A 27951-nucleotide genomic window follows, 5' to 3' on the forward strand; every position below is an offset into this window, starting at 1 on the left:
GCGCTGCAGCCAGCGCACCGCGCTGATCCGATGGCAGGAGCCAGGAGCCAGGTGCTTTTCCTGGTCTCCCATGGGGTGCAGGGCCCAAGCACCTGGGCCATCCTCCACTACACTCCCTGGCCACAGCAGAGAGCTGGCCTGGAAGAGGGGCAACCGGGACAGAATCCGGCGCCCCAACCGGGACTAGAACCCGGTGTGCCGGTGCCGCTAGGCGGAGGATTAGCCTAGTGAGCCGCGGCGCCGGCCTCAACTTATTTTTTTAAAATAAAGCACTCAGTTTTTTTTTTTAAGATTTATTTATTTATTTGAGAGGCAGAGTTATAGACAGAGAGAGGAAGAGATATAGAGATCTTCCATCCACTGGTTCACTCCCCAAATGGCCTTAACTGCCAGAGCTGGGCCAATCCAAAGCCAGGAGCCTGGAGCTTCTTCCGGGTCTCCCATGTGGATATAAAAGGCCCAAGCACTTAGGCCATTTTCCACTGCGTTTCCAGGCCATTGGTAGGGAGCTGAATTGGAAGAGGAGCAGCCAGGACTCTAACTGGCACCCATGTGGGATGCCAGAGCTGCAGGTGGAGGCTTAACCTACTACACCACAGCACCGGCCCCATCAACTTTTTCTTTTGCTTTGTTTTCGTTTTATTTGAAAGGCAGAGAGACCTTCCATCTGCTGTTTTACTTCTCCAAACGCCTGCAAAAGCCAGGTCTAGGCCAGGCCAGAGCCAGGTGCCCAGAACTCAATCCAGGTCTCCCATGTAGGTGGCAGGGACCCTAGAAGTAGAGCCATCATCTGCTGCCCCATTGGTGCGCACTAGCAGGAAGCTGGATTAGAAGCAGTGTAGACCAGCCTTGAACCAGGCACTCTGACATGATGTGCAAAGACTTACCTGCCCCTCTGTGGACTTGTTGAAGTCCTCTGGTGTGTACACACACTCCTGTACAAATGCTTGCATGCATAAAATCAGGAACACACATTTTCAGTTTGGGAAAAGGAAAAGCAGAAGTGAAATGCCGGCCGGCGCCGCGGCTCACTAGGCTAATCCTCCGCCTTGCGGCGCCGGCACACCGGGTTCTAGTCCCGGTCGGGGCGCTGGATTCTGTCCCGGTTGCCCCTCTTCCAGGCCGGCCCTCTGCTGTGGCCAGGGAGTGCAGTGGAGGATGGCCCAGGTGCTTGGGCCCTGCACCCCATGGGAGACCAGGAAAAGCACCTGGCTCCTGGCTCCTGCCATCGGATCAGCGCGGTGTGCCGGCCGCAGCGCGCCGGCCGCGGCGGCCATTGGAGGGTGAACCAACGGCAAAGGAAGACCTTTCTCTCTGTCTCTCTCTCTCACTGTCCACTCTGCCTGTCAAAAAAAAAAAAAAAAAAAAAAAAAAAAAGAAGTGAAATGCCACTGCACAGCGGCGTACCCCTAATCTTGTGCTCTGATAGAGCATTGACATGGAGGCACTGTTCCTGCTCTCGAAAGCAGCATTCTTTAGAACGTGAAGTTAATGAGTGTGTATCACTCTCCAGACTCTATTTAAATTGCTTGCACATCTCATTGATTCTGAAAACCAATGTCATTTTATTGCTTTCATTTTGATTATATTTTAGAGGTTTATTGATAATCAAATAAACATGAAAGCAAATACCGTAATGGATTTTCTGGTTACTTACTAAAATGACTATGTTTTTAAAAAGGTTTTTCCCAAGACTCCATTATGCTTTCCCCAGTAAGACATTATATTCCCCTCAGCAGAGTAATGTCAGTGTAAGTGGGAAGATATGTTTAATTTATATCCTTTTGTTTACCACAAGCTCTTCTAGATATTACGAGGAAAACGACCTGTTAAGATTGCCCTCTCTCCCCAGTCTCCTTAATGAATTATTGTCCATGAGTAGGTTCAGCATCTCAGAGAAGATTGTTGACTGATAGACCGATAGTGGGGATAAGGATAATGATACTGAGCCTAGCTCCCACGTTTTTTTGTTAAGGTTTATTTACTTATTTGAAAGGCAGAGCTACAGAGAGGCAGAGGCAGTGAAAGTGAGAGAGGTCTTCCATCCACTGGTGCACTCCCCAGATGGTCACAACAGCTGGAGCTGAGCTGATCTGAAGCCAGGAACCAGGAGCTTCTTCCCGGTCTCCCATGTGGGTACAGGGACCCAAGGACTTGGGCCATCTTCTGCTTTCCCAGGCCATAGCAGAGATCTGGATGGGAAGTGGAGCAGCCAGGACTTAAACTGGTGCCCATATGGGTTGCCGGCACTGCAGGCTGGGGGCTTTACCCACTATGCCACAGTGTCGGCCCCCTAGCTCCCACTTTTTGATCTCTTACTTCATGCCATGTTCTGTGCTTCATGTTTTACATGTTTTTGTGTTTCTCAGGCTCTGACTCTGCAGACTTGTTCACAATTATACATAAGAATGTTTTAGGGATGAGCATTGAACCTGGCTAAGCCATTAGGATGCTGGTTAAGATGCCCACATCCCACATCAAAGAACCTGGGCTTGATTCCCAATTCTAACTCTTAACTCCAGCTTCCTGATAATGCACACCCTGGGAGGCAGCAGGTGATGGCTCAAGTCCTTGGATTCCTGCCACATGGGAGATGTGGATTGAGTTCCTAGTTCCAGCTTTGGCCAGGCCTAGCCCCAGCCCTGTTGCATGCATGTGGGGAGTAAACCTGCAGGTATCAGTGTTTCTCTCTTTCTCTCTGCCAGTCATATAAATTTTTTAAAATTATACAAATAATGGGGCCCCCATCCCAGACTAATAGTAGAAAAGTAAAATAAGAGTGTTTTAATTTTGCTGTGAATCTGGAAGGTATCCTGTAACCAGGAACCCATGTTTACATTTAAAAGAAAGGAAAACAAGACTAGCTCAGAGTGGGGCTAGGGTAAGTGAATGAAGGACTTCCCTCACCTACAGAATGTGAGGGGCCATGAGGAAAAGAAAGCAGCCTCAGTGAGCTAATGAGATGTTTTAATACAATATTTTGAGGGGCCAGCACTGTGGCGCAGCCGGTTAATGCCCTGGCCTGAAGCACTGGCATCCCATATGGGTGCCGGTTCGAGTCCCGGCTGCTCCTCTTCCAATCCAGCTCTCTGCTATGGCCTGGGATAGCAGTAGAAGATGGCCCAAGTCCTTGGGCCCCTGCATCCACATGGGAGATCCGAGGGAAGCTCCTGGCTCTTGGCTTCGGATGGGCGCAGCTCAGGCCATTGTAGCCATCTGGGGAGTGAACCAGCAGATGGCAGACCTCTCTCTCTCTCTCCTTCTCTCTCTCTCTCCTTCTGCTCTCTCTGTGTAACTCTGACTTTCAGATAAATAAATGAATCTTTAAAAAAGTAATATTTTGAAACATAAAAATGTGAAAATATCATGATAAACAAAATAACAAAATTTGAGGAGTTGAAGAGTCCAACCCCGTGTTTGGCAAAATTCCGGGTCACTAGCCTCACCCTGATCCCAGGCCTGCTGTGGTCTTTAAATAGCTCAGAAGGCCTGGGGTTACACTTCGAGCCATGTGCCCTTCCTTACCCAGGTTACTCAACCTCCCCCACTCCCAGGGTCTTGTCCATAAACTGGGGTTATCCCAGTGTCTACCTGCCTCCCAAGGTTTCTGTTGAAACGGAATGGGGTTCCATAGGCAGGCAGCGCACAGGACGCCTTCCGTCCACTTCTCGCCTTCCCTCCGACAGCTGCGTCCACAGAGCCGGTGCACTGCGTCGGACGTGGATGCCTTGGGGCATGAGCACCTAATGTGTCGCTTTCCTACTTTTGTCTCCGCAGAGCAACAAGAAGGCCGAGGCCCTGAATCCCATGATCAATAGCGTATTGTTGGAGGTAAGTGGCCCCCAGAGAGAGAGAAAGAAAGGGCCTTGGCATCCAAGCAGATGTTAGAGCTGCTTTTTTTTTTTTTTTTAATATATTTATGTCTCTCCCAGGCAGCCTGTGTTATCTCGGTCCTAAATCTTACCATCAACGTCTGTTTTGAGTGCATTGGTGTAGCTCAGCCAGCTGTAAGTCCCCCGGGGAAGCAACAATACCTAATTTTCAAGAATTCCTGATTAGAAAAGAAGCGCTAAGCTTGCACGTTATTTCTGTCGGCGCTTCCTCCAGCAGAAGCAGGTGCCTGCTGCCAAGTCTGACACCAGATCTAGCGCTGTGGACGGTCTGCCACCACACTGTGGTGCGGCTCAGGGGTGATTTTCCTACGGACGGGCCCGGCACAGCATGCACCGTGGCCTTTGGTTTACTAAGCTCCAGGCTAGCAGACTTGACAAGTGGGGAGTGTGACCTTGCAGCAGAGGGCTCGTTCTGTGACCGCTCACTCCATGGCCTGCCCGCTCACCAGGACATGATAGCACCCTTAGCACAGGTAGACAGATAGGAGGCTGCCTTGACTGAGCTGTGGCTTTGCCACAAAGAGTACTGGAAGACAGGAGGAGGAGGCCTGGAAGGAAAGGCTCCTTACTCTTGGGTCACAAACGTGTGTTTGACCTGTACTTCGCAGAGGGAAATCTTCCAGCAGGGACCACCCTGGAAGAAGCTGGCAGAACAGCTGGCTAAAGCCGCAAGGTGTTAACAAGCCAGGTGGACCGCGAGCAATGCATATACAGTAGTTGTTGCTGTTGGAAGCGGCTATCAATGGCAGAATGTAGAAACTACAAAACTTCAGGAGGATACTTATATGTATATAGCAATATTTTGGGGAATCATGACTTACTGTTAAGAAAAATGACCAAGGACAAAAATAGCAAAGTGGTGGCACCAAGAGTTATTGTTTGGGACGGAGCCCCTTGGCGGCGTGGAGACGACCAGAGGGACAGCAGCTGTAGGGTTTGGTCTTGAAGGGACAGTCGGAGTGCTCAGATTATCATGCACGAGAACTGTCTCCCCTGGCCTCCCAGAAGACATTAGCAGCTGAATTTATGCAGTCAGTCATGAAGAATATGGGGATGTGGTTCTTCATTCCCCCAGGGGAAATTGGCACGTTTTAGCTCCCTAAGCTTTAAACGGGCTCCCTAATACTGTTTGTTGGCCCCCCACAGAACCTGGGTAGTACAGATACCTGAACCAAGGTAGCAACAGGCCTGGGGGAGGGGCAGAAGACAGCGTTCAAGGCGTTGCCTTGAATAACTGCACACGAATGTCTCCAGTTAGCTTCATGTAGACCATTCTCGTCCATTCATCTGTGTGTGAGGATGAGCCGACTTCCTACTGTGCTTCGTGTCGTTTTGGTGCAGTGGAATTGATCTGGGGGAAGGACAGACGACATAACCATTCCGGCTCCTGCATGCACACACCCTGATCTACCTACCAGTCTGGAGATGGCTGGCATCTTCGGGGTGTATTACTCTGTTAGCATGGATATGATGAAGAGCCAGCCACACTCCTTCCAAAAGGGTGTGTTTACATTCGCTTAAGGCGCCAATAGACTGCAGTGTTGCAGCATTTGAGAGGGACCTTGTCAAGTGGGAAACACCATGAAGCCCCAACTGTAGATGTAACCCTTGGACTGTATTGTCTCCCCGCTCCCAGGGCTGCAACAGCACCACGTACGTGCAGGATGCCTTCCAGCTGCTGCTGCCGGTCCTGCAGGTGTCCCATATCCACACCAGCTGTGTGCAGGCGCAGCCATGACCTTGCCAGAGCCCATCTGGTGAAAGGAAATGGTAGGCCACGTCGCCTCGCCCTGTGCCATTTGCAGGGGGAAGGGTTGTCCTGGAACTGGATGCAGACACTCGTTCGAGAACACTACAGGCAGCTTTGCACAGACAGTTCTGAGAAGGCCAAGAGAAAGAGCATCATCTTTTCTCTTAATGTATATGGTTTCTGCAAAGAATTGTGTTTCCTTTGTGTTAATTTAAACTAAATGGCTCACATTGAAAGTTTCTTTTAATCCAATATCCATTCACAAATACTCATGTCCATTTTCCTGGTCAAGCATGCTATACTTACGAATTCATGGGCAAACTCTAGATTTTATTTTTCATCCTTTAAATTTCTGTGTTTCAATGTTCCATTCTTATAGTATCACTTTAAATCAATTCTGATACTGAACTTTGTTATGCAAATGTCATGGGCAAAAATAACACTATTTGTAGATTTTACCTGTTACCATGAAAGAGGAACTTAAGTATCTATAGTCATTTCTCCCTGCAAAAAGCATTTATTGAGTACCTACTGTGTGCTCATAAAAAAGGAGAATTATTTCGGGGTGGGCATTGTGGCACAGCAGGTTAAGCCATTGCTTTAAACACCTGCATCCCCTATTAAAATGCTGGTTCGAGTCCCAGCTCCTCCACTTCCTATCCAGCTCACTATTAATCTGCCTGGGAAGCAGCAGAAGATGACTTAAGTACTTGAGTTCCTGCCACCCACATGGGAGACCCAGATGGAGTTCTTGGCTCCTGGCTTCAGTCTGGTCCAGCCCAAGATGTTGCAGCCACTTGGGGAATGAACCAGTGGATGGAGGATCTCTCTCCCCCTCTCTCTCTTTTTCTCTCATCCCCTCTGCCTTTCAAATAAATGCAACTTTTTATAAAAAGAAGCATAATTTCACCCCAGTAGAGACAGGTATTATGAAGAAGGGTTTACAAAGTCCATTGGTAGAGTTTTTTTTTTAAAGTTCTACCCTTCAAATTACTATATTTTTTCAGTTTCAACTTTGTTGTCCCAAATTTTAAATATGGGGTAAAAATATGCATGAAAGGGGGTATGGGAAAGTATTTAGTGTAAAATTGACTTCTTGTGATCATAAGCCCATGATGCACGGTGACAAAGCTTGGAAGGACTCACACAGAACACTCAAGGTGCTTCCATGTGGGAGAAGCCAGGAGTGCATTGAAAAATCTGCTGCATGGGTCATACGCTCTGGTAGCAAACGCCATCCTCGCCCCTGATGTGTGGGTTGACCAGCTTGCATACTGACCCACGGGAGGCTCTGCGCAAAACCCTGCTGCTCACGGCCCCCACATCCATCGCAGGTGGGGGTTCTGTGTGTCTCCCCTGTTTTACAGCCCTGTGCGTGTCCCTACTGGTGTTGTTGCAAGAAGTCTTACTCTTGCTTCTCTCCAGGACAAAGGAGGTTTGTGGTTTTGCAAGGGTACAAATTTCTTACTCACATTTGCTTTTATTCCCCTGCAAAGTCACTGCCTTTGGTGCATTCGGGCAAAGTAGGGGTATTTTAGCACCATCCTGCTTCTTGTTATCATTTCATGTGTCTCTCTATCCTGCATTTCATTTGTGTATCTCCTAAAACAGCCAAATAGAAAGCATCAGAACAATGTATTTATAATCTGGAAAAAGAAAATGCTCTGAAGATTCGATTAAAGATTTATTTTGTTCTCCTCTTTTAATTGTCTGCAATGTTTCTGTTATTAAGTCTGGAGAATTTGATTAGCTGATAAAAATGTGCCTGATGCATCTTCATAAATCTTACACATTGTGTGTGAGGAGCCAGGAGAAAACATGTAGATTTTAGATTTCTTCGCATCAGTTTTTTGTTTGTTTGTTTGTTTGTTTTTAGCACCAAGTGGATTTAGATGTTAACTTCTAGAAGAGAAACAAATATTTTCAAAGGAGCTAGACTCCCAGTCTTACATGCGAAGCCTAACTGTGCCCATTTGCTGCGTGGCAGAATTTTTAACTCTAAAACAAAATAGAGATTTTTAATCAGAAGAGTGGCTGGCAGCATTCATAACTGCATTGACCTTTAGTGAGATAGGGAGCACAGGCTGCCTGCTAGAGACACAAGCAGAGAGCTGATTCTCTTCTGTAATCTGTGAATTACATAATTTAAGGGAGATGAGTCACTTCAAATATGCCTGCCCTCCAGAATCTCTTTCTTTTAGGATGATTATCATCATCGCTTTTAGATAATTGCTTCTTTGCTTTGCTTTAAACCTGGCAAAGCAGAGGAGCCAGATGTGGGCAAATGGCAATCCGTTGCTGAGTGCCTTAGCAGGCTGACCTTGGAAGTTCTGTATTCCTTCAGTAACTCCTTTACATAAATTGGGTTCATTTCACTCTATGCAATTACCCGGAACAGGCCTGCCAGTTCTTCCTTTGCATTAAGCGCAAACTAAGCTCTAGTCTAAATAATGAATGTAGTCCCGTGCCTGTGCCTTGTTAAATAAAAAGCATCAAAAGCATCTTCCAAATTCAAAGGAGAATGTGTTCTGGAAAACTTGCTTTTGGGTATTGATGCGTACAGATCTAAAGGAGAACCTTAAGTCCCAAATCTTGATGCACAGGCCTCCGCTTAAATCTTCTATCCCACTGAGGACAGACGGGTCTCACGCTGGGCTGCACGTGAAGCTCAGGGTGAAATGAGTGGTGGGAGTCGTGGCAGGAGCCAGCGAAGACACACAACGGCCCCACAATGGCTCCTTAGCTCCGGCTAAGGAGCTCGGAGGCCACGAAGGAAGCCGCAGCCTTGGGCAGCTGCAGGAAAATGTTGAATGTGGAGCATAGGTGGACACACAGAAATCAGAGTGTTCCTGTGCTTTGTAGACATCGGCGGCCTGAGGCGCTCCCACGTCTGCAAAGTCACCTGAGCAGCCTGGCGGTGCTGCTCTGACTGCGAGAAGCAAGGCAGACGGAGTCCCATCGAAGCTAGCCTGGGCGGCCCGGACACAACACCCCGAGAAGCAGCATAGCCAAAGTCAACAAGCATTTTCCCACTTTTCTTCCCTTAAAGTTGTGTGTGTGTGTGTGTGTGTGTGTGTGTGCGTGTGCTGAGCAGATGGACTGATCATAATACCTGACCTCAAATGGTATTTACTTTTATAAAAGCAATGATTCTTGCGGGTCACGCCATTTTCTGGTGTAATGTAAGAAGTGCCCTTTGATCTTCCTCTTAAGCGTGCCCTACATTCTGATATTCAGACCCAGGCTTTCAGTTGGGGCCTGAAAACGCTGTGTGTGGAAGGCACATCAGAGGAGATCCTATGAAAAAAGAAATCTTAGAATTGCAGTTTTGCTCTGGTTTTGTGGTTGATTAGAATTCATCATTGGCCAGGACTGGATTCAGCCGGCCGTTCTGCATGTGAGAGAAAAGGAGTGGTGTGGTTCGCCCAGTGTCTGGGGCAGCTTTCTGCTCTCCTGTCTGCTCACCATACCAGAGTTCCCTGGAATATCTGCTGTTCAACACAGCTCAGCAAAGACAACATTCTCTTCCTGTTTTCCTCCTGGACCGGGGAAATCATCTGTGGTTCTACCCTTGGAGCATTGTATCTTTCACAATGGTGATTGATGGCGTCTCCACCAATTCTGCTGTGAGGGCTTCTCCTGGCCTGGGACTAGAAGCTGATAAGGGAGGGTCAGCATTCGGTGTGGGGTTTTCAACTACATTTACCTGCGTCTGGATCACAGCGGATTTGTCTCTGCAGGAGCTGTCAGCCAAAAAGCAATAGGATTATGTCAGCCTGTGGTCACTGCGGACTTACCTGGCAGGCCTGTCTCTTGCAGTAATCGCAAAGGAATTCTGTGTTGTGAAAGAACAGCATGGCCATTTCTCAAATGCTGTGCCTGAGGACAGAAAGGTGCAGTGATTCCGAGCTGGTCTGCCTGCGTGCCCTGGATTTCATCACTCGGCTTCTAAGCTGTTATTTGGAAGGGAAAACCAGTGTAGCAGCCAAGGCCAGATGGATGAGACTTCAGCAGAAAGCAAAGCTGCCATCTCCGTCCTTTGTCATTCTCAGGATTTTTTTTTTTTTTTTGACAGTCACTAAGTATCTGTCTTCCAGGATCAGCTTTTAACATCCTGACCGCCTTTTCCATATCTCTCATTCCCCGCCGCCCCTGTATATCTATACCATCCTTTCCCTGTTTAGCAGAAAACCACCCATCCAAACGCCTGCGATCATGTTCATTACCATGCATCCACTCTGTGCTAGGTGTGATGCGGAGTGTTCTCCATGCGGTATCTCATCTAATCTCCAGAATCACCGACGGGGTAGACACTGCCCCGCCCCTGCACAGATGAGAACCTGGTGATCCGGAGAAGTTGTGTAGCTGGTGCAGAGAGACACCACCGGGACAGCAGAGTCAGGACTGGAACCCAGGGCAGTTTGGCCTGCTGTGCCAGTATTTTGAACCGTGATGCAGAGGCTCCCAACAAAAGAGAAACGAAGCCTGCTATTTTTAGAGACATCTGAGTGCTCAGGTTTATACAGTGGGTTCCCGTTAAGCTGTGAAGTTGATTTGTAGCTGAAAGCCCAGGTTGTCAGCTTGGGTTGTTTCCAGGCCTGGAGAACCATGGGGGAATAAAGAGACGCAGAATGCAGACTTGCGAGGTGTTTAGGCCCCTGGGTGGTTCTCGTCACAGGCATTTCACAGACCTCTGCTTCCAGCAGCACAGCCTCCTGTCTCACAGACGCCTTTGATGTCGCCAGAGCAGCTCCCTTTCCTCTGTCAGGGAAGCCCAGTTGTAAATCACCACCGTTGTTGAAGATGCTCCGCCCCACGCGCCCTTGACTCGTCTGGGTGGCCTTGAAGCCGAATGTGCCTCTGGAGGCCGTGCTGCCTCATGCCAGGTGTCCCTGAACTGGGTGCTGACCCCCGTTAAGCCCAGGCAATGCTGATGATGGCGGTGGTGACGTTGATGGGGACGATGATGATGATGGCGGCATGCATATTGATGGATTACTTTGTGAGCCTCAGGCACCTCGTACAAGCACTTTTATCTCTGTCATCTCATTTAGTCCCCCATCACATTCTTTTGAGCTATGTACTGTTATTATTGTACCCATTTTACAGATGGGACATGAAGCTCAGAGACTGAGCAATCTACTAATGATTATCCAACTCGTATGTAGAGGAGCCAGGATTTCTATCCCGGCTCTGTATAAATGCTAGACAGAGCCCCACGGGCAAGCAGACGGCTGCTCTCCATTGCTCATTTGCCCTTGATCTGAGTTTTCTTCCATCAAAACCCTGGGCCCTTTCTCCACGCTGGGCCTCAAGCAGAGACAAGTTTCTCCAGGACTCTGCCTTTCGGAGGGCTGCCGCACTTTTCCTGAAAGAGAGAATGGGGAGCCTGCGTGCCCCGTTCTGCCTCGTGTGCACACGGAAGCCGTTCGCACTGAAAACTTCCATTGCCTTTTGAGCTTCTGCAGGAAAGCCCTCATCTGCTGTCTCTGCGGAAAACCCACCCCGAGGCCCGAGTGCTAAAGGACGCGAAACAGATGATGTCCAGCGGAGGAGACGGAGCACGGCCGCCTCCGTGGGTCACGGAGCCTCCCACACCTCCCAGCCCCTCCTCGCTTCTTGCCGCTCCTCTCGCGCCTTTTTCCTCTTTGGGGCCTATCACTCTTTGGCTGTTACTGTCTTGCGCCGGAGAGAGCGAGTTTCTGTGTTGTGTTCATTACCTTATTCCCAGCCCCCACGGCAGTGGTTGGCACATGGTAGGTGCTCAGGAATTATTAGTCGAAGGAAGAAACACCTGGAAGTCTTAAGTGTGCAGTCTGTAAATGCTGAATGAGAGAATGGAAGTGGCCGTGTCACAGGGCCATTAGCCAGGGGCAATGGATGTCTGCTCGAGCTGGAACGTGAACAGTTAGTGCTGCAAGAAATGGGGTCCATTGTGTTGCTATTTGCATTGCTCCATACACATGATTTGAGGGCTTAGAAATATGCATGAACTCTTTTCTGTCCAAATGAACAGAATTTACCTTTTCTTCTTATTATTTTTTTTTTACTCTGAATGGTCTTTAAAGACTCCTCAAGGTAGGGTGGATTGTAGCGAAAATCAGAACCACCTAAATCAGTGGACGCCACTTCTATGGAATATCATGCAGTGGTCAAAAAGGATAAAAAGACTGGACTAGATCTCTGCACTGTCGAGCTCCAAAATATATCACTGAGGGGAAAAAGAGGCTACTGCATAATATTTATCAAAAATAACAGGCTGGCGCCGCGGCTCACTAGGCTAATCCTCCACTTAGTGGTGCCGGCACACCGGGTTCTAGTCCCGGTCGGGGCGCCGGATTCTGTCCCGGTTGCCCCTCTTCCAGGCCAGCTCTCTGCTGTGGCCCGGGAAGGCAGTGGAGGATGGCCCAAGTGCTTGGGCCCTGCACCCCATGGGAGACCAGAATAAGTACCTGGCTCCTGCCATCAGATCAGCGTGGTGTGCTGACCGCAGCCCGCTGGCTGCAGTGGTCATTGGAGGGTGAACCAACGGTAAAGGAAGACCTTTCTCTCTGTCTCTCTCTCTCACTGTCCACTCTGCCTGTCAAAACAAACAAAAAAACTATTTCAGTGCTCCTAAGCAGTGGCAGAAGGAGGTGCGGTAGCTGAAGGCGGGGGTGGGGGCGGGGGGGCATCAGAAGTGACATGATCATCCAAGGAGATGGCAGCATTATGTGTGATAGTTCAGCTTTTTATAACGAAAATACATCAACGAATGACTTCTGTACTAAACTTTTAAACATCAAAACAAGAAGCAGAAGAAACTGCTTCTGATCAGGGAGACCAGAGGGCAGAGCCCTTCCTGAAACAGAAACTATCAAACACACAGATTCGTTCTCCATAAAAGACTCGGAAGTGCCCGTGAGGACGTGTGAAGGGTTGGAATTTGTCACCCACGTCTCTGCCAGCTTCTAGGAGAATGTAGAGGCCCAAGCCAAATGGTCCCAGTGCACAGGGTCTGTGAAGACTGTGATGATGTGAACGGAAGGACTTGTCGTTTGCTTCTCACTGAAAAACACCCCCAACTTCCTCGGCCAGATAGTCTTCCTCATCTTCCTATAAACCTGAGCAGCTCTGGGATGCACAGTGACTACAGAAGCAATTTCAGAAACTTCTGGAGGAAAACACCACACAAATGAACGCGTCTGTGGTTCGGAGTTATTAGCTTGATGCCCAGACGCACATCATATTTGCAAGAGGCAATTTGCAATCTGCTCCTCTTGACAAATGTAGCACAAGGGGATTTAAATGCCTGCATCTGCAATTTCTCTCTCTCCCTCTAGAAATTTATGGTGACATTGTAGACACAAATAATGTGTCAGGGTTCAGTGAATCGGGGTCTCTGCTCTCACAGTTCCATCTCGCTCAGAGGAGACGAATAAATGGAAAGCAGAGAGAAGGTTTAGAAGATGATGAATTCGAGTCCTAATGACCTTCCTGAACTGCTAGATGGATTTGTAATGTACTTGGCATCCCCCAAACCATTTGGTGCCTGTAGCAAGGTGTTAGAGCATTCTGGCCATTTGGGGCCACAGCTGTGCAGTGTAAAGCATTTCCCCCGTGATTCCATGAACGGTCAGATCTGCCTTTCCCTCTCTAGGTGAACCACCCAGCCTCGGCAGTGGACGACATGTCTCCAGCCTGCGCTGTTCCTGCCTTGCCGGTGGTGTGATTGATATCTAAAGAATCTTGGCCCAGTCGGCAGCCTGTGGGACCACAGGGCCTCTTAGAAAAGATATGGGGTATTACAAGCCAAATCCTGGATCCCACATCTCTCTTTTGAAATCTCGTGGTCTCTGGCAAGGAGTATAGAGTGAAGATTCACCCTTACTCCAGGAAAGTCAGCGGCGAGTCTGCTTGCTGAGCAGTGCCCAGCCTGCCACTCGGCCAGTCTTCTCCACCTGGCTTCCCTGCAAAGGCAGCAGTTGGGCCGCTCACTACTGGGGCGTGAGTACCAAATGGGAATAATAGACATCAAATGGTCTGAGATTCGTAGGATGAAAACATGAAAAGCTCGTTGATTTTTAAAAGCAGGAATAAAGTCCACCATGCATTGCATTCAAATGTTGTTTTTTTGTTTTGTTTTGTTTCTCTAAAGTTGTCACATTTTTTTCCCATACTGGAGCTGAAACTGCAACAAATCCCAAGACTCATGAGCCTCTACCGATCATTCAGTTAATCTCTTCTCCATCCACACATCCATCCAGTCAGTCCACAAACACGTATTGCAAGTATCGTGTACTCTCCCAAATTCACTTTCCACTTCTTTCACTCAAAGTTCTCTTTCAGTTTGAGCACAGCCATCTACTGGATGCATTCTTGGCTTCTGCAGTTTCTCAGCTATGTGCTGAGAACATCCAGATTTCTGCCTGGAGCCCAGATGTCACCCCTGAATCCAGCCTGACTGCCTGCTTCCAGCCTCTCATGTCAGCATCTGGCTGTTGCACTGAACCGAATCTAGCCCTATCCAAGCGGAGTTCATCACCGTTCCCCTCCCTCCTCTGTTCTCTGTCCTAGTTGTATGCATAGTCTGCCAGGAGTCTAGCTATCACCCTGGCCTAGATGGTTGCTTCTCTGCACCCTCAACACCACCCATTTCCCAAGTGCTGTTAATTACTCCTTCTTTGGCCATCTCCCCCATCCCACGGCCTCAATCTTGATTTCACTTTCTTCTCTTCCTTCCTGTGGATCAGTGTAGCAGGTCTCAGTGTGTGTGTCCTTCCCCTTCTAAGCCATCCGTGACAGTCATGTCAGTGTAGGCGCTCTCAGAGGGCACATCTGGTTATTCCTTCCATGAGAGCCTTCCTGGGGAGCAGGTATTGTAGCGCAGTGGGTTCCCTGCATTCATATCACAGTATCTGGGACCACGTTCTTCCTGCTCCTCCCCTTCCAATCCAGCTTCCTGCTAATGCACATCCCAGGAGGCAGCAGGTGATGGATCAAGTAGGTCCCTGCCATCCACGTGAGAGACCCAGAAGGAGTCTCTGGCTCTTGGCTTCAGCCTGGCCCATCTCCAGCTCTTACAGACATTTTGGGTGTGAACAAACAGGTGAGAGATACTGTCTCCTGCTTCCCCACCAACTCCACCACCACTCCACCTTTCAAATAAATAAAAATAAAAGCCCATCTGGGCTCATCCCAGCCTTTAGGAGGAGATACAAGCAAGCAAAGCCTCCTGCACTCTGGTCCCCGCCTATCTTTCCAGGCATCCTCGTCAATTCTCTGGCAAGACGCAAGTGTCAGTCAACCCCTCAGAAATCCTCGCAGGCTATCCCTTGCACTTGCTCTCTGTCACCTCAGAGGATGGCAGTTTAACCCCTGCAGCTGCTACCAAGCATTGAGTAGAACCCCTGAGGGGTCACTGAATTGAAAGCATCAACAGTATTGGTGTCATACACAAATGCATTCCCGCTATCAGGGTAGCATCATTGGCACAAATGAAGCTGTGCCTTCATGCTGTGCATCTTGGACTGAAGTTTTAAAAACCGGCTGTACCTCAAAAGAATTGATGAAATTCCACAAATCCTTTGGCATCAGTAGTTGTACTGGGATGGTTCAAGAACTGGTATTTAGAGAAAATGAGGAAGAAAATGAAAAGTTTTTTTTTCCGGAAAGTATTTTTTTAAACCATTTACAAACTTATTTTTCCTTAACTGTAGGGACTTCCCAAGCCTTTTAGTTCGCTACTGTGCACTGGAATTCTCCAAGGGGGGACTTCACGGGCAGCTTTTGTCCAAGTTGGACGTGGAAGCCTGATTCTGGAGCACGGACTAACAGCTGCCTATCGTGGTATGCTCAGATTGAATCCGGCTTCCCTGTGTTCTAACAGCCTGTGGTGTAATAAATCACTCTTTCAGCTGTGCAGTAGCATTCAAGGCCTGCCTGCTTAATCTTTAATTGGTTAAGCAGTTGCAAGCTCAAATTATACAGTGTAAAAAATATTGCAATAGATCACACTGTTGTCAGTTGTCCCCCGCAGAATTCTGACATTCTCAAGCTTAACAAAGCCTCTCCTCCCCCATTAATTACTGCAGTGACCTTGGAATGGAGAATATATATATATATAGTTATTATATTTGCAAAGAGAGCATATTTCTGTGTTCTGTCAGGAGGGCACACATGGGAAGGACATGCAGACCTTGAATTAGGGACCCCTCTTCCATTCACCAGTGCCCACACGTCTCTATATCTGTTCCTTTCACCCTAGCCAGTATCTTGTAATATATCCTTATCAGATTGTGTCTCCTCCCCATCTCTATCTTCCACCCTGTTTAGATGCTCCTGAGTTCCCTCCATTCATTTAGCCAGCACATACTGGGTAATTTCTGTATCAGAAGACTAGCTTGGTGTTGGACTCCAGAGATAGACAAAACCAGTCCATCAAGGAGTTAAGGCCCAGGCTACTCCTTCTTCAGACTACATTGTAATTGTTTGGGTTACTTTCTCCGGTCCCAGACTCTGTCTGGCATATGGTAGGAGTTATATTACAAAGGGATGGATAAATAAAAGACCTGCACTGCAGCAAGATGTTAGTAATCAGAAGCAAACCCATCCATTACATTCATCTGTAGTCAACTTCCATTGCATTTCACTGGGAAAACTGCTAATGAACTACATCTGGGTGCTGAGAGGGTGGGGGAGATTTCCCCGTGGCTCCACTCTTGTGTCGGTGTGGATCTATCGGGATGAGGAGGAGGACTCCCGGCACTCGGCAGCCTGGGACACAGGTAGGCCAACCAGGGTCCCCAGGTCTCATGCAGCTGGTTCCCAGAGGAGGCTGGGTAACCCCTTCTCATGCCATCCTGTCCCATGCTAACCAGCAGGGTCCCTGGAATGCAGCCCCTGTGGTTTCTGCGTCTGATAAAATTTCTGGCACTAAAAGACAGCATTGAAAGAGGTCCCTTTTGCTCACATGGGCAACAATTCCTGAATCATGAAAAGCTGTGCTAGTGTTAGTTGGTCATTTGGTTAGCTGAAAAAACATATATAATTTTTTAATACACTCTTTTCTACGGCGTCTCTCACTTAGAAGACTGAAATGAGAAACCCAACCTCAGTAAAATGCAATTATTAAGCACCATTGTGTTGTTTTGATGTAGTGGAACTTCATAATGATAAATTACTTAAAAAGGAAAACCTACTGTTGTCTGCTTGCCAAAGTGGGGAGGAAATCTAGAATACTTCCTGTCTCTCTGTGGCAGATTTCAAGCAGAAAAATGTGTTTTGTATCTGGGAAGAGAAAAGGGGTCTCCGTCCATGAGTTTTGCACACTGTAGCTGGGGTGTTTTTGTGTTGTAATTTGTATTTCACACTGCAGAGGACCTTGAGGTGGGTTCAAAGAATTTGTTTTCTAAAAAATCATTGAGCTTTTAGTTGTCCGTCCTATTTTGTGAGCATGTAGAACAAAAGGCTTGATTCTGTGCAGCTCCTCTCGTGAGCGCGCGTGGTCTGTAAGCAGGGCCCCTGCAAAGCTGCATGGCCTTCGGCAAGGTATTCAAGCCTCTCTGCCTGAAGTCTGGAGCTGCGCCGATCTGAAGCCAGGAGCCAGGAGCTTCTTCCGGGTGTCCCTCGCAGGTGCAGGGGCCCAAGGACTTGGGCCATCTTCTACTGCTTTCCCAGGCCATAGCAGAGAGCTGGACCGGAAGTGGAGCAGCCGGGACTAGAACTAGTGCCCATATGGGATGCCGGCACTGCAGGCGGTGGCTTCACCCACTAAGCCACAGCTCTGACCCCAGGGACGTGGGTCTCTCAGTGTGAGCAGAGGAAGGGCTCAGGACCTCCCACTTAGCAGGGATGCCTTGGACGTTGTAAATAATCACTTTCAGAACCCTAGCCCGGATGTCTCCCTGGAGCAAACCACTTCCTTTCCAAACATGAATTTCGTGGAAGAGAATAAACATTTTCAGATAGCTGGGAAGGGGCAGGGCTCCATATAAGGGTGGAAGCCGAGGCCTCTCGTCGCCAGATGCCAAATTCCTGAAAGCTCTGTCTCTGAAAACAAGTCTTTCAACGACATGAAAGCAAATTGTCGGATCATGACAAAAAATGGGGATTTTTACTGACGTCTACTAAATATTGTGGCTACACCTTCAGAGAAGGAAAGGCTGTGCTTATAACACTAAAAAGATTTAAAAAAAAAAAAATAGCAGCCTGCACTAGGCTGGGGGATGCAGACTCTGTGTTCATTCTGAGTTCTGTGGCTGCTGAGCTCTGTGAAGTGACCTTGGGTGCCCTTGACCACTGGGTTGAACTGGACAGTCTGTGCAATTTCTTCCAGCTCAGACTATGCATGACCTCATAAAATAAAAGAGACGCACTGTATCCAGCTGACCACAGGAACCCCTGGGATCTTAGGAAAGGAACTTTCTGCAGAGAGATCCTGAGACCCCGCAGGGAGCTCAGAGAATCCAAGGAGAGGCTGGAGAAGCGGGCTTGGGCCCCGGGGCTCGTGGTGGGGGTAGGGGACATCCTGGGGGTCTACAAGCAGAACCAGATCCACTCTGCTCCTGGAATGAATGAAGTCCCCTCGTGGTTTTCTACATCGTTTACCACACTGGAGACGGGGGGCAGACTCGGCATAGCCCCTCTCACGCACTGCACCTTGTCTGGTGGGCAGGAAACCTTGGTTTACAGTTCCCTGAGATGTTGTTCGAGGGTGACGGACCATTCCCTAAAAGGACATGGGAGTGGAGCACTGCACAGCTCTTCTCGACAAAGACGGGGCAGCACTGCCTGGTTACTGGCGTGATGCGGCGCCTGTGGCCACACAGCAAGTCCTGGCCCCAGAAGAGAGCCTGGCAGGTGCCATGGGCTGCGGCCTTTCTCTCCCGCGCCCCCTCTGGACCCCACCCTGTGGCGCACAGTAGGAGCAGTATGGCCTTGGCAGCCTGACCGCCCTCACATTGTGACCCACATACTGGGGTCTTCGAAAAGTTCCCGGAAAAGGCATATAACGGGGCTAACTTGCAGTGCTGGCATCCTTATGGGGCGCCAAGTTCGAGACCCACTGCTCAGAATACGGCCTAAGTGCTTGGGTCTCTGCCACCCATGTAGGATACTTGGATTAAGGTCTTGGCTTTGGCCTGGCCCAGCCCTGGCCATTGTGGCCATTTCGGGAGTGAACCAGCAGATGGAAGACCTCTCCTCTCCTTCTCTGGCTCTGTATCTCTTCCTTTCAAATAAATAAATAAATAGTAAAAAAAGAAAAATTGCATAGATGAAAAACTATGCCTGGATTTCAAAGTAATCCTTTGTGCCAAAATAAACTTGTATTTTGATTTACTGTTCCCATGAACCTTTTGTAGTCTCCTATGTTAGCCCTGAGACCTTAGGCAAACTAATGAGCTTTTCTTAGCCTCTGCTTCCTAGGGGAGAGTGACACCTGCCTCAGAGTTGTGAGGAAGACATGAGGGCACATGGGACACATGCCCTGTGTGTAGTGCAGACTGGATAAACAGTTCTTCACGCAGCCAACATTCATGAAGAACCTACTACGTCACTGTGGGGAGCAGAGCCAGGCAGGTTCCCTGCCCCCCTGTAGCCTCCAGTCTGGAGCCAGAGCCGGGAATTAATTAACAACCATGAAATAATTACAAATAATAGGTGGGATAAGGCTGTAGGGTGGAGAAAGCGTATGTGTGGGAGGTTTGATGATTCTCAGAGGTCAGGGCCCTGCTCAAATCCGCATTCTCCAGAACCTTCCCTGATTCCCCCCAAGTAGGGATGATTTCATTGTTTTAAAAATTCTTAGCAGAAGTGCACATCCTATGAATGACTTATCTTGGCCTATAGTGTCTAGTATTTTTGCTAATGGTGCACAGATCCTGACTTGTGAGCAGAGTGTGTCATCTACCTCTTCATGTGTTTCCCAGTGTCCAAGTCTGTCTTTAAAAAAAAAAAGATTTATTTTATTTATTTGAAAGAGAGAGAGGTAGAGACAGAGAGAGGTCTTCCATCTGCTGGTTCACTCCCCAATTGGCTGCAGCTGCACCAATCTGAAGCCAGGAGCCAGGAGCTTCCTCTGGGTCTCCCATGTGGGTGCAGGGGCCCAAGAACTTGGACCATCTTCTGCTATCCCAGGCCATAGCAGAGAGCTGGATCGGAAGAGGAGCAGCCAGGACTCGAACCAGCACCCATGTGGGATGCCGGTGCTTCAGGCCAGGGCTTTAACCCATTGTGCCACAGCACTGGCCCCTCAAGTCTGTCTTAATGAATAAATTTCCTGAAAGCTGTCACAACTTACCAGAACTCAAGGCTTAATTTATGCCCTTCGTAAGCCAAGTTCCCATTGGTGTCCAAGGCCTTGGTCAGAACGTAATAGGTGACGTCCAGGAAAACAATGATTTGGCTGCCCAGAGATTGTATGATATCCACACCTCACAGAGTGTTTCACCCCCACACTGAAAGACCCAAGACCTGAGCCTGACTCACCTATTAGTTAGAAATACACAGATAAGAAATAGTGACACTGTAGAATTCCATTTGCCAAATCGCCAATCCCTGGATTTTGCAATTAGAATCTCAGTGTATGATTTGAAAGAAAAAAATGGAGAAACAAAATCCTGTGTGCTGGAGCAGTATTCCCATCAGGTTTGTTATGTAAGGAAGGAAAAATACTTTTCCTTTTTTACAGCTTTTACTAATTTTCATTTTACTTGAAAGAGCGTCCATCTGCTGGTTCACTCCTCAGATCCAGGAGTCCAGAACTCAATCTGGGTCTCCCACATGGATAGCAGGGACCCCAGCACCTGAACCGTCACCTGCTGCCTCCCAGGGTGTGCATTAGCAGGAGGCTGAAGCCGGGAGCAAAGCCAGGACTCAAAGCCAGGGACTCCATCACGGGATGTGAGTGTCCCAAGCAGCGTCTTACCTGGAACACTCACTCTTCTGAGTTCATGGCTGAAGCCCCTATAGCGAAAGATTAACAAGAGCATAGCTTTCTAACTTAAGGAAGTCTTGCATGATACAAGAGGCTTTGTAAGGAAGTGGAGACCTGAAGAAACAAGGAAACCTGAGTGTTTCTGATAGCAGGCTTGAGAGAGAGTGGAAGAATGTGATAGGGCACCAAGGGTATGTTTTCATGGCGACACGCTGGGGAGACCAAACATGTCCTGCTTGCCCAGATTCTTCTCAGGGTCCCCAGGTCTTTGGAGATAAGGATGGAGATAAGGATGCTCCTTTCCTCCAGGCTCAGGGAAGCACCTCTCACACAGGGTCCCTGAGCTGTCAGGGGAGAAATGCAGCAGGGGACAGGCAGAGGAATCCTTCTGTTTCTGCCATTTCCTCACATTGCTTCGGCTCCTAACATGCAATATGGGCAGGCACTTGGTCCAGCAGTTACGATGCTCACCTCCCATATCTGAGTGTCTGGGTGTGATGCTCTGGTTCCTGACTCCAGCTTCCTGCTAATGCACACCCTGGTAGGCAGCCACCATGGACCCAGAAGTTGGGTCCTTGCCACCCTGGTAGCAGATCTGAATTGAGTTCCTGCCTTCTGGTTTTGGATTAGCTCAGCCCCAGTTATTGCAGGCATTCAGGGAAAGAACCAGTAGATGGAAGATGCCTCTCTCTCAAGTAAGTAAATAAAAATTTAAATAAGTAAAGAAAATATATAAAGATATATTCAAAGTGTTGTATTTTAAGGTACCATGTCCTGAACCCCATCACTTAATAATAAGTCTCATCATGTAACTAACTTCCAGAAATCTGCTCAATAAGCCACTTTCATGGTGCTGTAAGATTCGGTTCCACCTTAACTCTGGGAAGATATTTTTATATTTTTCAACATTAATATCTGCCCTGTTAGTTACGTGTGCTTGTAGTAATTAATTACTACAATTATTCTTGACATCAGTGATGGTGATAACAACTATGAAAGCCCAAAGAATTTGAGGAAATGTTTTGCTATTAGATTTAATTACACAAGTATTTCATTTAAATTCACTTTATTTTGGTATCTTTGAATTTTTCAAAACATCCTGGTGCCAAAAGAAGGCAAGACTTATAAAAGCAAACAAATAAATCCACACACAACTGCAGGCCCTCTAGTAATTTACAAAAATAGAAACAATCCATCTGTACAGGGAAAAAGGCAGCAAATCAGCGTGTGGTCCAACAAGAGAAAGGCTATTCATCCTGGGCTCGGTTTTGGGAAACCTGGAATTAAAACTGTGGGTCTCTTCAGAAGCTGTGTGCTGATGGATAAAGAGAGCGAGGACGCACCTCTTGCTGTTTCCGTGTGTTTCGTCAGCTTGTTTTCCATGACTCATAATGGCTTCTTGGAAGAAAAAAACAAAACTCTCCTCTTGAATCTCTTGGGTCAAATCAATGCTCTTGAACTCTTGGTCACCCGCCAGTCATCGTTCCTACTACCGCCTTGTGCATCCTTAGTCGGGCCCCAACATTTACCTGTCTACTTATCCCAAACTAAAACTATAAACATTCTCCAAAAAGGTTCAGTCCAAATCGTCCAAGAAGATTCTGAAGATTAAAAAAAATTACAGACAAAATTTTGTGATGTATTACCTGAATGAGAATTGGTAGAAAACAATTTTAAAACCAGATATTAACATTCTGTTGTGTGGGAACACTGAGAAACTCCCCCAAGGCACTGCTGAAGGGCACTTGGCAGTCCTGTGCTGTGCAGGGAGCCCCTCCAGAGCCCTCAGAAGACAGCTGATCAGAGATAAACTCCTCAGCCTGCAAGCTAGGAACCCACAGAATGCCTGGCTCAGTTTTGACATCTGTCCAATGATGGCTTAAGTGTTCATGCACGTTTCTTTCGGCTGTGACATTCCAGGATTCTAGTAGAGAGACATGGAAGCTGGGCTGTACTTGCTCACTCAACAGATGCTGATTGAGCATCTATTAAGTGCAAAGCATCGTACCCTCTGAATGCCCTTCTCATTCCCCGGGAATATCTTTATCTTCTTTGACCCTCTTTACCAGAGTGGGGGTTTTTCTGCTGTGATTCCTCTATTGAGTGCCTTTTTGTTTGTTTCTTTTTAAAGATTTTTTTATTTATTTGAAAGTCAGAGTTACACAGAGAGGGAGAAGCAGAGAGAGAAAGAGAGGTTTTCCATCTGCTAGTTCATTCCCCAAATGGCCACAATGGCCAGAGCTGGGCTGCTCTGAAGCCAGAAGCCAGGAGCTTCTTCTGGGTCTCCCACATGGGTGCAGAAGTCCAAGGATGTGGGCCATCTTCTATGCTTTCCCAGGCATATTACTCAGAAGTAGAGTAGCTGGGACTCAGATGGGTTCCCATATGGATGCGGGTGCCTCAGGCTGCGACTTTAACCTGCTATGCCACAATGCTGGCCCCTAGTATGTTGTTATTTTTGCCAGTGAGTAGAAGAGCTCCAGACACACAACAGGTGCCCAGGAAGCATCTGATGAGTGCCCAAGGGGAGCTCTTTGTGTGTTGAGCTGAGCAGCCCAAGAGTTATCAGACACGACATCCAGTAATATTTCCTGGACACAGTCATATGACTACGTTATATTTGACCTGGGACTTTCTGAGCCAACAGCAGATTCTGATTGCCCCAAGACGCCAGCAGTAAGCCCTGCCTCCCTTTCACCATGCACACAAAAGTGTGCTTGCTGCTGAGTTTCGGTTTGGCGTACCGAGCCCTCCACGCTGCACCGGTTCTTCCCTGCTTGGGTCTGGTTGCCAAGCTCCAGGAGTTGCCTCGTTGGGCTCCAGTGTCTCTGGCTCTGGTTGGCTTTGGCCACTGGGGGAGCCCTAACTCACCAGAGAAAGAGAGAGAGAGCAGCCACCTCCTTTTTCAGGGCATGCACAGGTTGTAGTACCTTTGACCAAAGGTCACAGCGCCTCCAGACAGCCCTCCCCAGCCAGCATCCTGTGTGTGTGTGTGGTGGAGGTGTGCCTGCCTCTGTCTCTGTCTCTCTGCTTCTCTGATCTTCAGGACAGCCGCAGTGCCTTGGTGTTTCTACTTCTGGGGTACTGCACTCTCCCTTTTGGTCCCACATCCTGGCTTAATAGACCCTTTCTTAAATGCTTCTCAAATTATTCAGTTTGAGGGGTGGGTGTTTGGAGCAGCCAGTAAGTTGATACTTGGGATACCCACATCCCATATCAGAGTGCCTGGGTTGAGTCCCAGCCATTCCACTTCTGATCCACGCTCCTGCTAATGTACATCCTTAGAGGCAGGGGCTGATGGCTTGGATCCCTGCCGTCCAGAGGGAGACACAGATGGAGGTCTGGGTTCCTGGATTTTCCTGGGCCCAGCCGTAACTGTTTGGGGCATTTAGGGAGTGAACAAGCAGATAGAAGGTCTCTCTCCCTCTGTTTCTCTGCCTTTCAAAAAAAATGAAAATAATTTTTTTTTATTTTTTTTATTTTTGACAGGCAGAGTGGACAGTGAGAGAGAGAGACAGAGAGAGAAAGGTTTTTCCTTTGCCGTTGGTTCACCCTCCAATGGCCGCCGCTGCAGCCGGCGCACCGCGCTGATCCGATGGCAGGAGCCAGGAGCTTTTCCTGGTCTCCCATGGGGTGCAGGGCCCAAGCACCTGGGCCATCCTCCACTGCACTCCCTGGCCATAGCAGAGAGCTGGCCTGGAAGAGGGGCAACCGGGACAGAATCCGGCGCCCCGACCGGGACTAGAACCCGGTGTGCCGGCGCCGCAAGGTGGAGGATTAGCCTATTGAGCCACGGCGCCGGCTGAAAATAATTTTTTAAAAAAGTTTATTCAGTCTGAGTAAAACATTGATTTCCTGCTGGAACCTTGACTTATAACCACTTAAATATTATGAAGGATAAACACTATAATCAGTGCCCACCAAGCACACCAGGGCACTACTAAATGCTCATCTTCCTCCTTTTCCCTGTTAGAACCTTTTTACCCTGTGTAATGGCTATGTTAAGTGCCTTTGACACAATAGCTAATTAATAAATATTTGTTGGATGAATGAAAACCATTTTTAAGACATTTCTGCCATGTTTTAGATTCATATACATGGAAATAATGTACATTAACCTAGATTATCATATGTTAAATTTAGGGAAGTTGATTTCAGTAATCTGGGGGGAACTCAGTTCTGTTTACAGATCTCATTCTCCCTTTTGTCTTGCTCTGACTGAATGATGGCTCCATCCTAGGAAGAAGAGTACCAAGGGGGTGAACTGACATCTCAAGTAGTTCAACAAATGAAGGGTTCATTTACTGATCCTTCCTAGATCTTGGAGAAAGTAATGACTTTAGTTCACGTCATCTAGTTCATACATCAACACTCTCCACCTCCCATACCCAGAAAGAAATGTAGTTAGAGTAGATGTTCAGCCCAGTGATTAAGATGCCTGGGAGCCCTTGGGTTTGACTCCCAGCTCCAGCTTCCCATCCATATAGAACCTGGTTATGGCTCAAGTAAGTGAGTTCCTGCCACCCACATGGGAGACCTGGATAGAGTTCCCAGCTCCCGACTCCCGGGGAGTGAACCAGTAGATGGGAGGCCTCTGTCTGTTGCTGTCTGTCCCTCCCTATCTCTCAATCTGTCAAATAAAACAATAATAAAAAAGAAACACAGTTTGGTATAAACCATACCTTCTCGAATCTGCACACATTTATAACTAGTCAAGTCAAATAGGCAATAAAGCAGTATCTCTACTCACCACGTCCAGTGCAGGTCTCCTGGATTCACTGCAGAGGTAACTTGCAGCTCTGGTATTGGGGGAAGCTCTTCCCTGACCTGAGTTAAGGGCAGCCTCTGTGCGGACTCTGTTTAAGAAGCAGAGCTGTTTTAGTCTACATTTAGTCAACCTCAATGCAAGCAGACACACAATATAGTCTAAGGCAGTAAATATAGTATGAGAACCCTGCCTGACATATCTGTATGTCCTTGGACAACTTCTACCACTCATTAAATTTCCTGCCTACAAGTCTGAAACTTTAACCCATTCCTTTCAGCTCTTTTTTTTTTTAATATTTATTTTATTTATGTGAAAGGCAGAGTTACAGACAGAGGGAGGGAGAAATAGAGAGATCTTCCATCCACTGGTTTACTTCCCAAATGGTCACAATGGCTGTCGCTCCCCCTCTTCGTGGAGGAACGACACAGGACCCTGCGCTGTTCTTTCGTCTGCTCGGCCCTCCCCGGGTTTGCTGCTGGTTCTTCCCGGGTTGGCTGCTGTCCCTTCCACCTCCGTGGAAGGGCAGTTCCCCCTGGCCACATTCCCCACTTCCGCAGGGGAGCGGCACACCGCCGGCCGGCTCTCTCGGGGGCTGCACAGGTGTTCCCCTTAGATGTTCCTGGTGCATGCCGTCTCTCTCCTCCTTTATAGTCCTCCTCTGCCAATCCCAACTCGGCTGCCCACACGCCGAGTACGCTGCTCTCCTCCAATCAGGAGCAAGTCCTACAGTTTATTGGTTGAACTGGAGGCAGCTGTGCAGAAGCTGTTTACTTCTCTCCCAGCGCCATATTGTGGGAGAGCAGATGCATAGAATAAGTCTTAATTCCAGTAACTCAGTCTAGTCCGGATTGCTCCCCACAATGGCCAGGGCTGGACCAGGCTGAAGCCAGCAGCCAGGAGCTTCATTCAGGTCTTCCAGGGGCCCGAGCACTTGGGCCATCTTCTGCTGTTTTCCCAGGCACATTACCAGGGAGCTGGATGGGAAGTGGAAGAGCCGGGACTCAAACTGGCACCCATGTGGGATGCCTGCATCACTGGCAGCAGCTTTAACCCGCTGTACCACAATGCTGACCCTTTTCCTTTCATTCTTTCCCTCCACTTCTCACCCCATTTCTTGGGTATCAGAATAAGAGTGACCATAGGAAAAACTTTACAGCACCATATCAAGTAGCAAGGAATTAATTTTAGTTTGGAAACTAATTGCAAACATTTCATTCCATCACCTTGAGTTTGTTGTACCTGAGCAAGTGTAAACAAAGGAGCACCACACAGTGATAAAATCTGATGGTCCTTTATTGCCGGCAGTGGAGAGTGGGTTCATGCCCTAAAGAACTCTCGACCCTGAAGCCCAAAGCAACGGGCTTTATAAAGGCAAAAACTGCAAAATCGGGAGGGGAATACATTGTTACTGGGGTCAAGTTGACCTAAAATCTATGGGAAACTAGTATCAATTATAATCTCGACAATACCAGTTACAATCTTAATAATTTTAATTGTAATCTTGACATTAATCCAGGTATTGGTTTTAATTATATGTAGGACATAGACAAATCACATTTTAATCATTAACTCAGGTGCAGCCTATCCACTTCCAAGCTTGAGTGATCATGCTAGGGGGTTTCTATGCTCTGCCAAGTGTGACGTAGTGGACTGCTATTGTTCAACTATTTTAGATCATAGTTTCAGACCAGAGTCTCACGGTGTGGGGGGCACCTTCCCAGAATGGAGTCTCAGGTTCTCCAAAATGGAGTCCCTACTGTCAAGGTGTTACTTCAAGTTGAATTATGTCCCTCAAGGAAATATTAATGAGGCCTTTAACTTTAGGGGCAATTTTAACAAGAAGCAAAGCTAAAAGTTAGATGGATCCTAATGTGTCTTCCATCTCTTTGACTATGGGACTTTATAAAATTCTAACATTATTGTCAGCAGACTTCAAGGTAGGAGATGACGCCTCATGTCTGACATTGTGACATCTCTTTCATTCCCCTGAGACCTAGCTCTTGCTTTTCTGCTTTTTTTTTGTACTTGAGTTCAACACAATATAAGTGGGTTTCGTTTCCCAGACATCTCTGGTTTTGATACAAAGTCCTGAACGTGAGCAGAAATGAGGCAACAGACAATTGCCAGAGAAAGAAGTTAGGAAGGGAGTTGCTTGTTAAGAAGACAAATCAACAGGAAGGAGGTGAGTGCATTTAAAGAATATGATGCTTCATGGGGCTGGCACCGTGGCTCACTTGGTTAATCTTCCACCTGCAGTGCCGGCATCCCATATGGGCACCAGGTTCTAGTCTCGGTTGCTCCTCTTCCAGTCCAGCTCTCTGCTGTGGCCCAGGAGGGCAGTGGAGGATGGGCCAAGTGCTTGGGCCCCTGTACCCGCATGGGAGACCAGGAAGAAGCCCCTGGCTCCTGGCTTTGGATCGGTGCAGCGCCAGATGTAGTGGCCATTTGGGGAGTGAACCAACGGAAGGAAGACCTTTCTCTCTGTCTCTCTCTCTCACTGTCTGTAACTCTACCTGTCAAATAAATAAATAAATAATATGATGTTTCTTGTCCACCGAGATGATTGAACACTGGTAAGGTTGTACAAATAGAAATACTGCAAACATTTCTTTCAGAAGCTTTT

At 47.9% G+C, this 27951-nt stretch overlaps 3 protein-coding genes across 10 annotated transcripts in view; 2 read left to right on the forward strand and 1 right to left on the reverse strand.

The window, feature by feature from the left end:
- The window catches only part of FAM114A1 (family with sequence similarity 114 member A1), a 73125-nt gene extending 65776 nt beyond the window's left edge, over positions 1–7349 (forward strand). For all 3 annotated transcript variants that reach the window (XM_051842464.3, XM_051842463.3, XM_089325338.1), the window contains 2 exons: positions 3778–3831; positions 5530–7349. In XM_051842464.3, coding sequence (XP_051698424.3) covers positions 3778–3831; positions 5530–5631 — 156 coding nt within the window. In that variant the 3' untranslated portion in view covers positions 5632–7349. The remainder of the gene's footprint in view (positions 1–3777; positions 3832–5529) is intronic.
- A 9039-nt stretch (positions 7350–16388) lies between these two features.
- The window catches only part of KLHL5 (kelch like family member 5), a 140518-nt gene continuing 128955 nt past the window's right edge, over positions 16389–27951 (forward strand). Inside the window, exon 1 of the mRNA XM_089325327.1 lies at positions 16389–16409. The gene's annotated coding sequence lies outside the window, so the exon portion shown is untranslated. The remainder of the gene's footprint in view (positions 16410–27951) is intronic.
- The window catches only part of TMEM156 (transmembrane protein 156), a 41339-nt gene continuing 34997 nt past the window's right edge, over positions 21610–27951 (reverse strand). For 3 of the 6 annotated variants that reach the window (XM_089325341.1, XM_089325342.1, XM_089325340.1), the window contains 2 exons: positions 25311–25416; positions 21610–22206 (listed from right to left, as the gene is read on the reverse strand). In XM_089325341.1, the coding sequence (XP_089181467.1) occupies positions 22203–22206; positions 25311–25416 (110 nt within the window). In that variant the 3' untranslated portion in view covers positions 21610–22202. Of the gene's footprint in view, positions 22207–25306; positions 25417–27951 lie in introns of those variants that run through there. The other 3 variants (XR_016228863.1, XM_008275068.5, XM_070068121.2) reach the window with 2 other exon arrangements.

Source organism: Oryctolagus cuniculus, chromosome 2 (assembly GCF_051225735.1).
Source record: "Oryctolagus cuniculus isolate XC-2025 breed Fujian yellow rabbit chromosome 2, ASM5122573v1, whole genome shotgun sequence".
NCBI lineage: Eukaryota > Metazoa > Chordata > Mammalia > Lagomorpha > Leporidae > Oryctolagus > Oryctolagus cuniculus.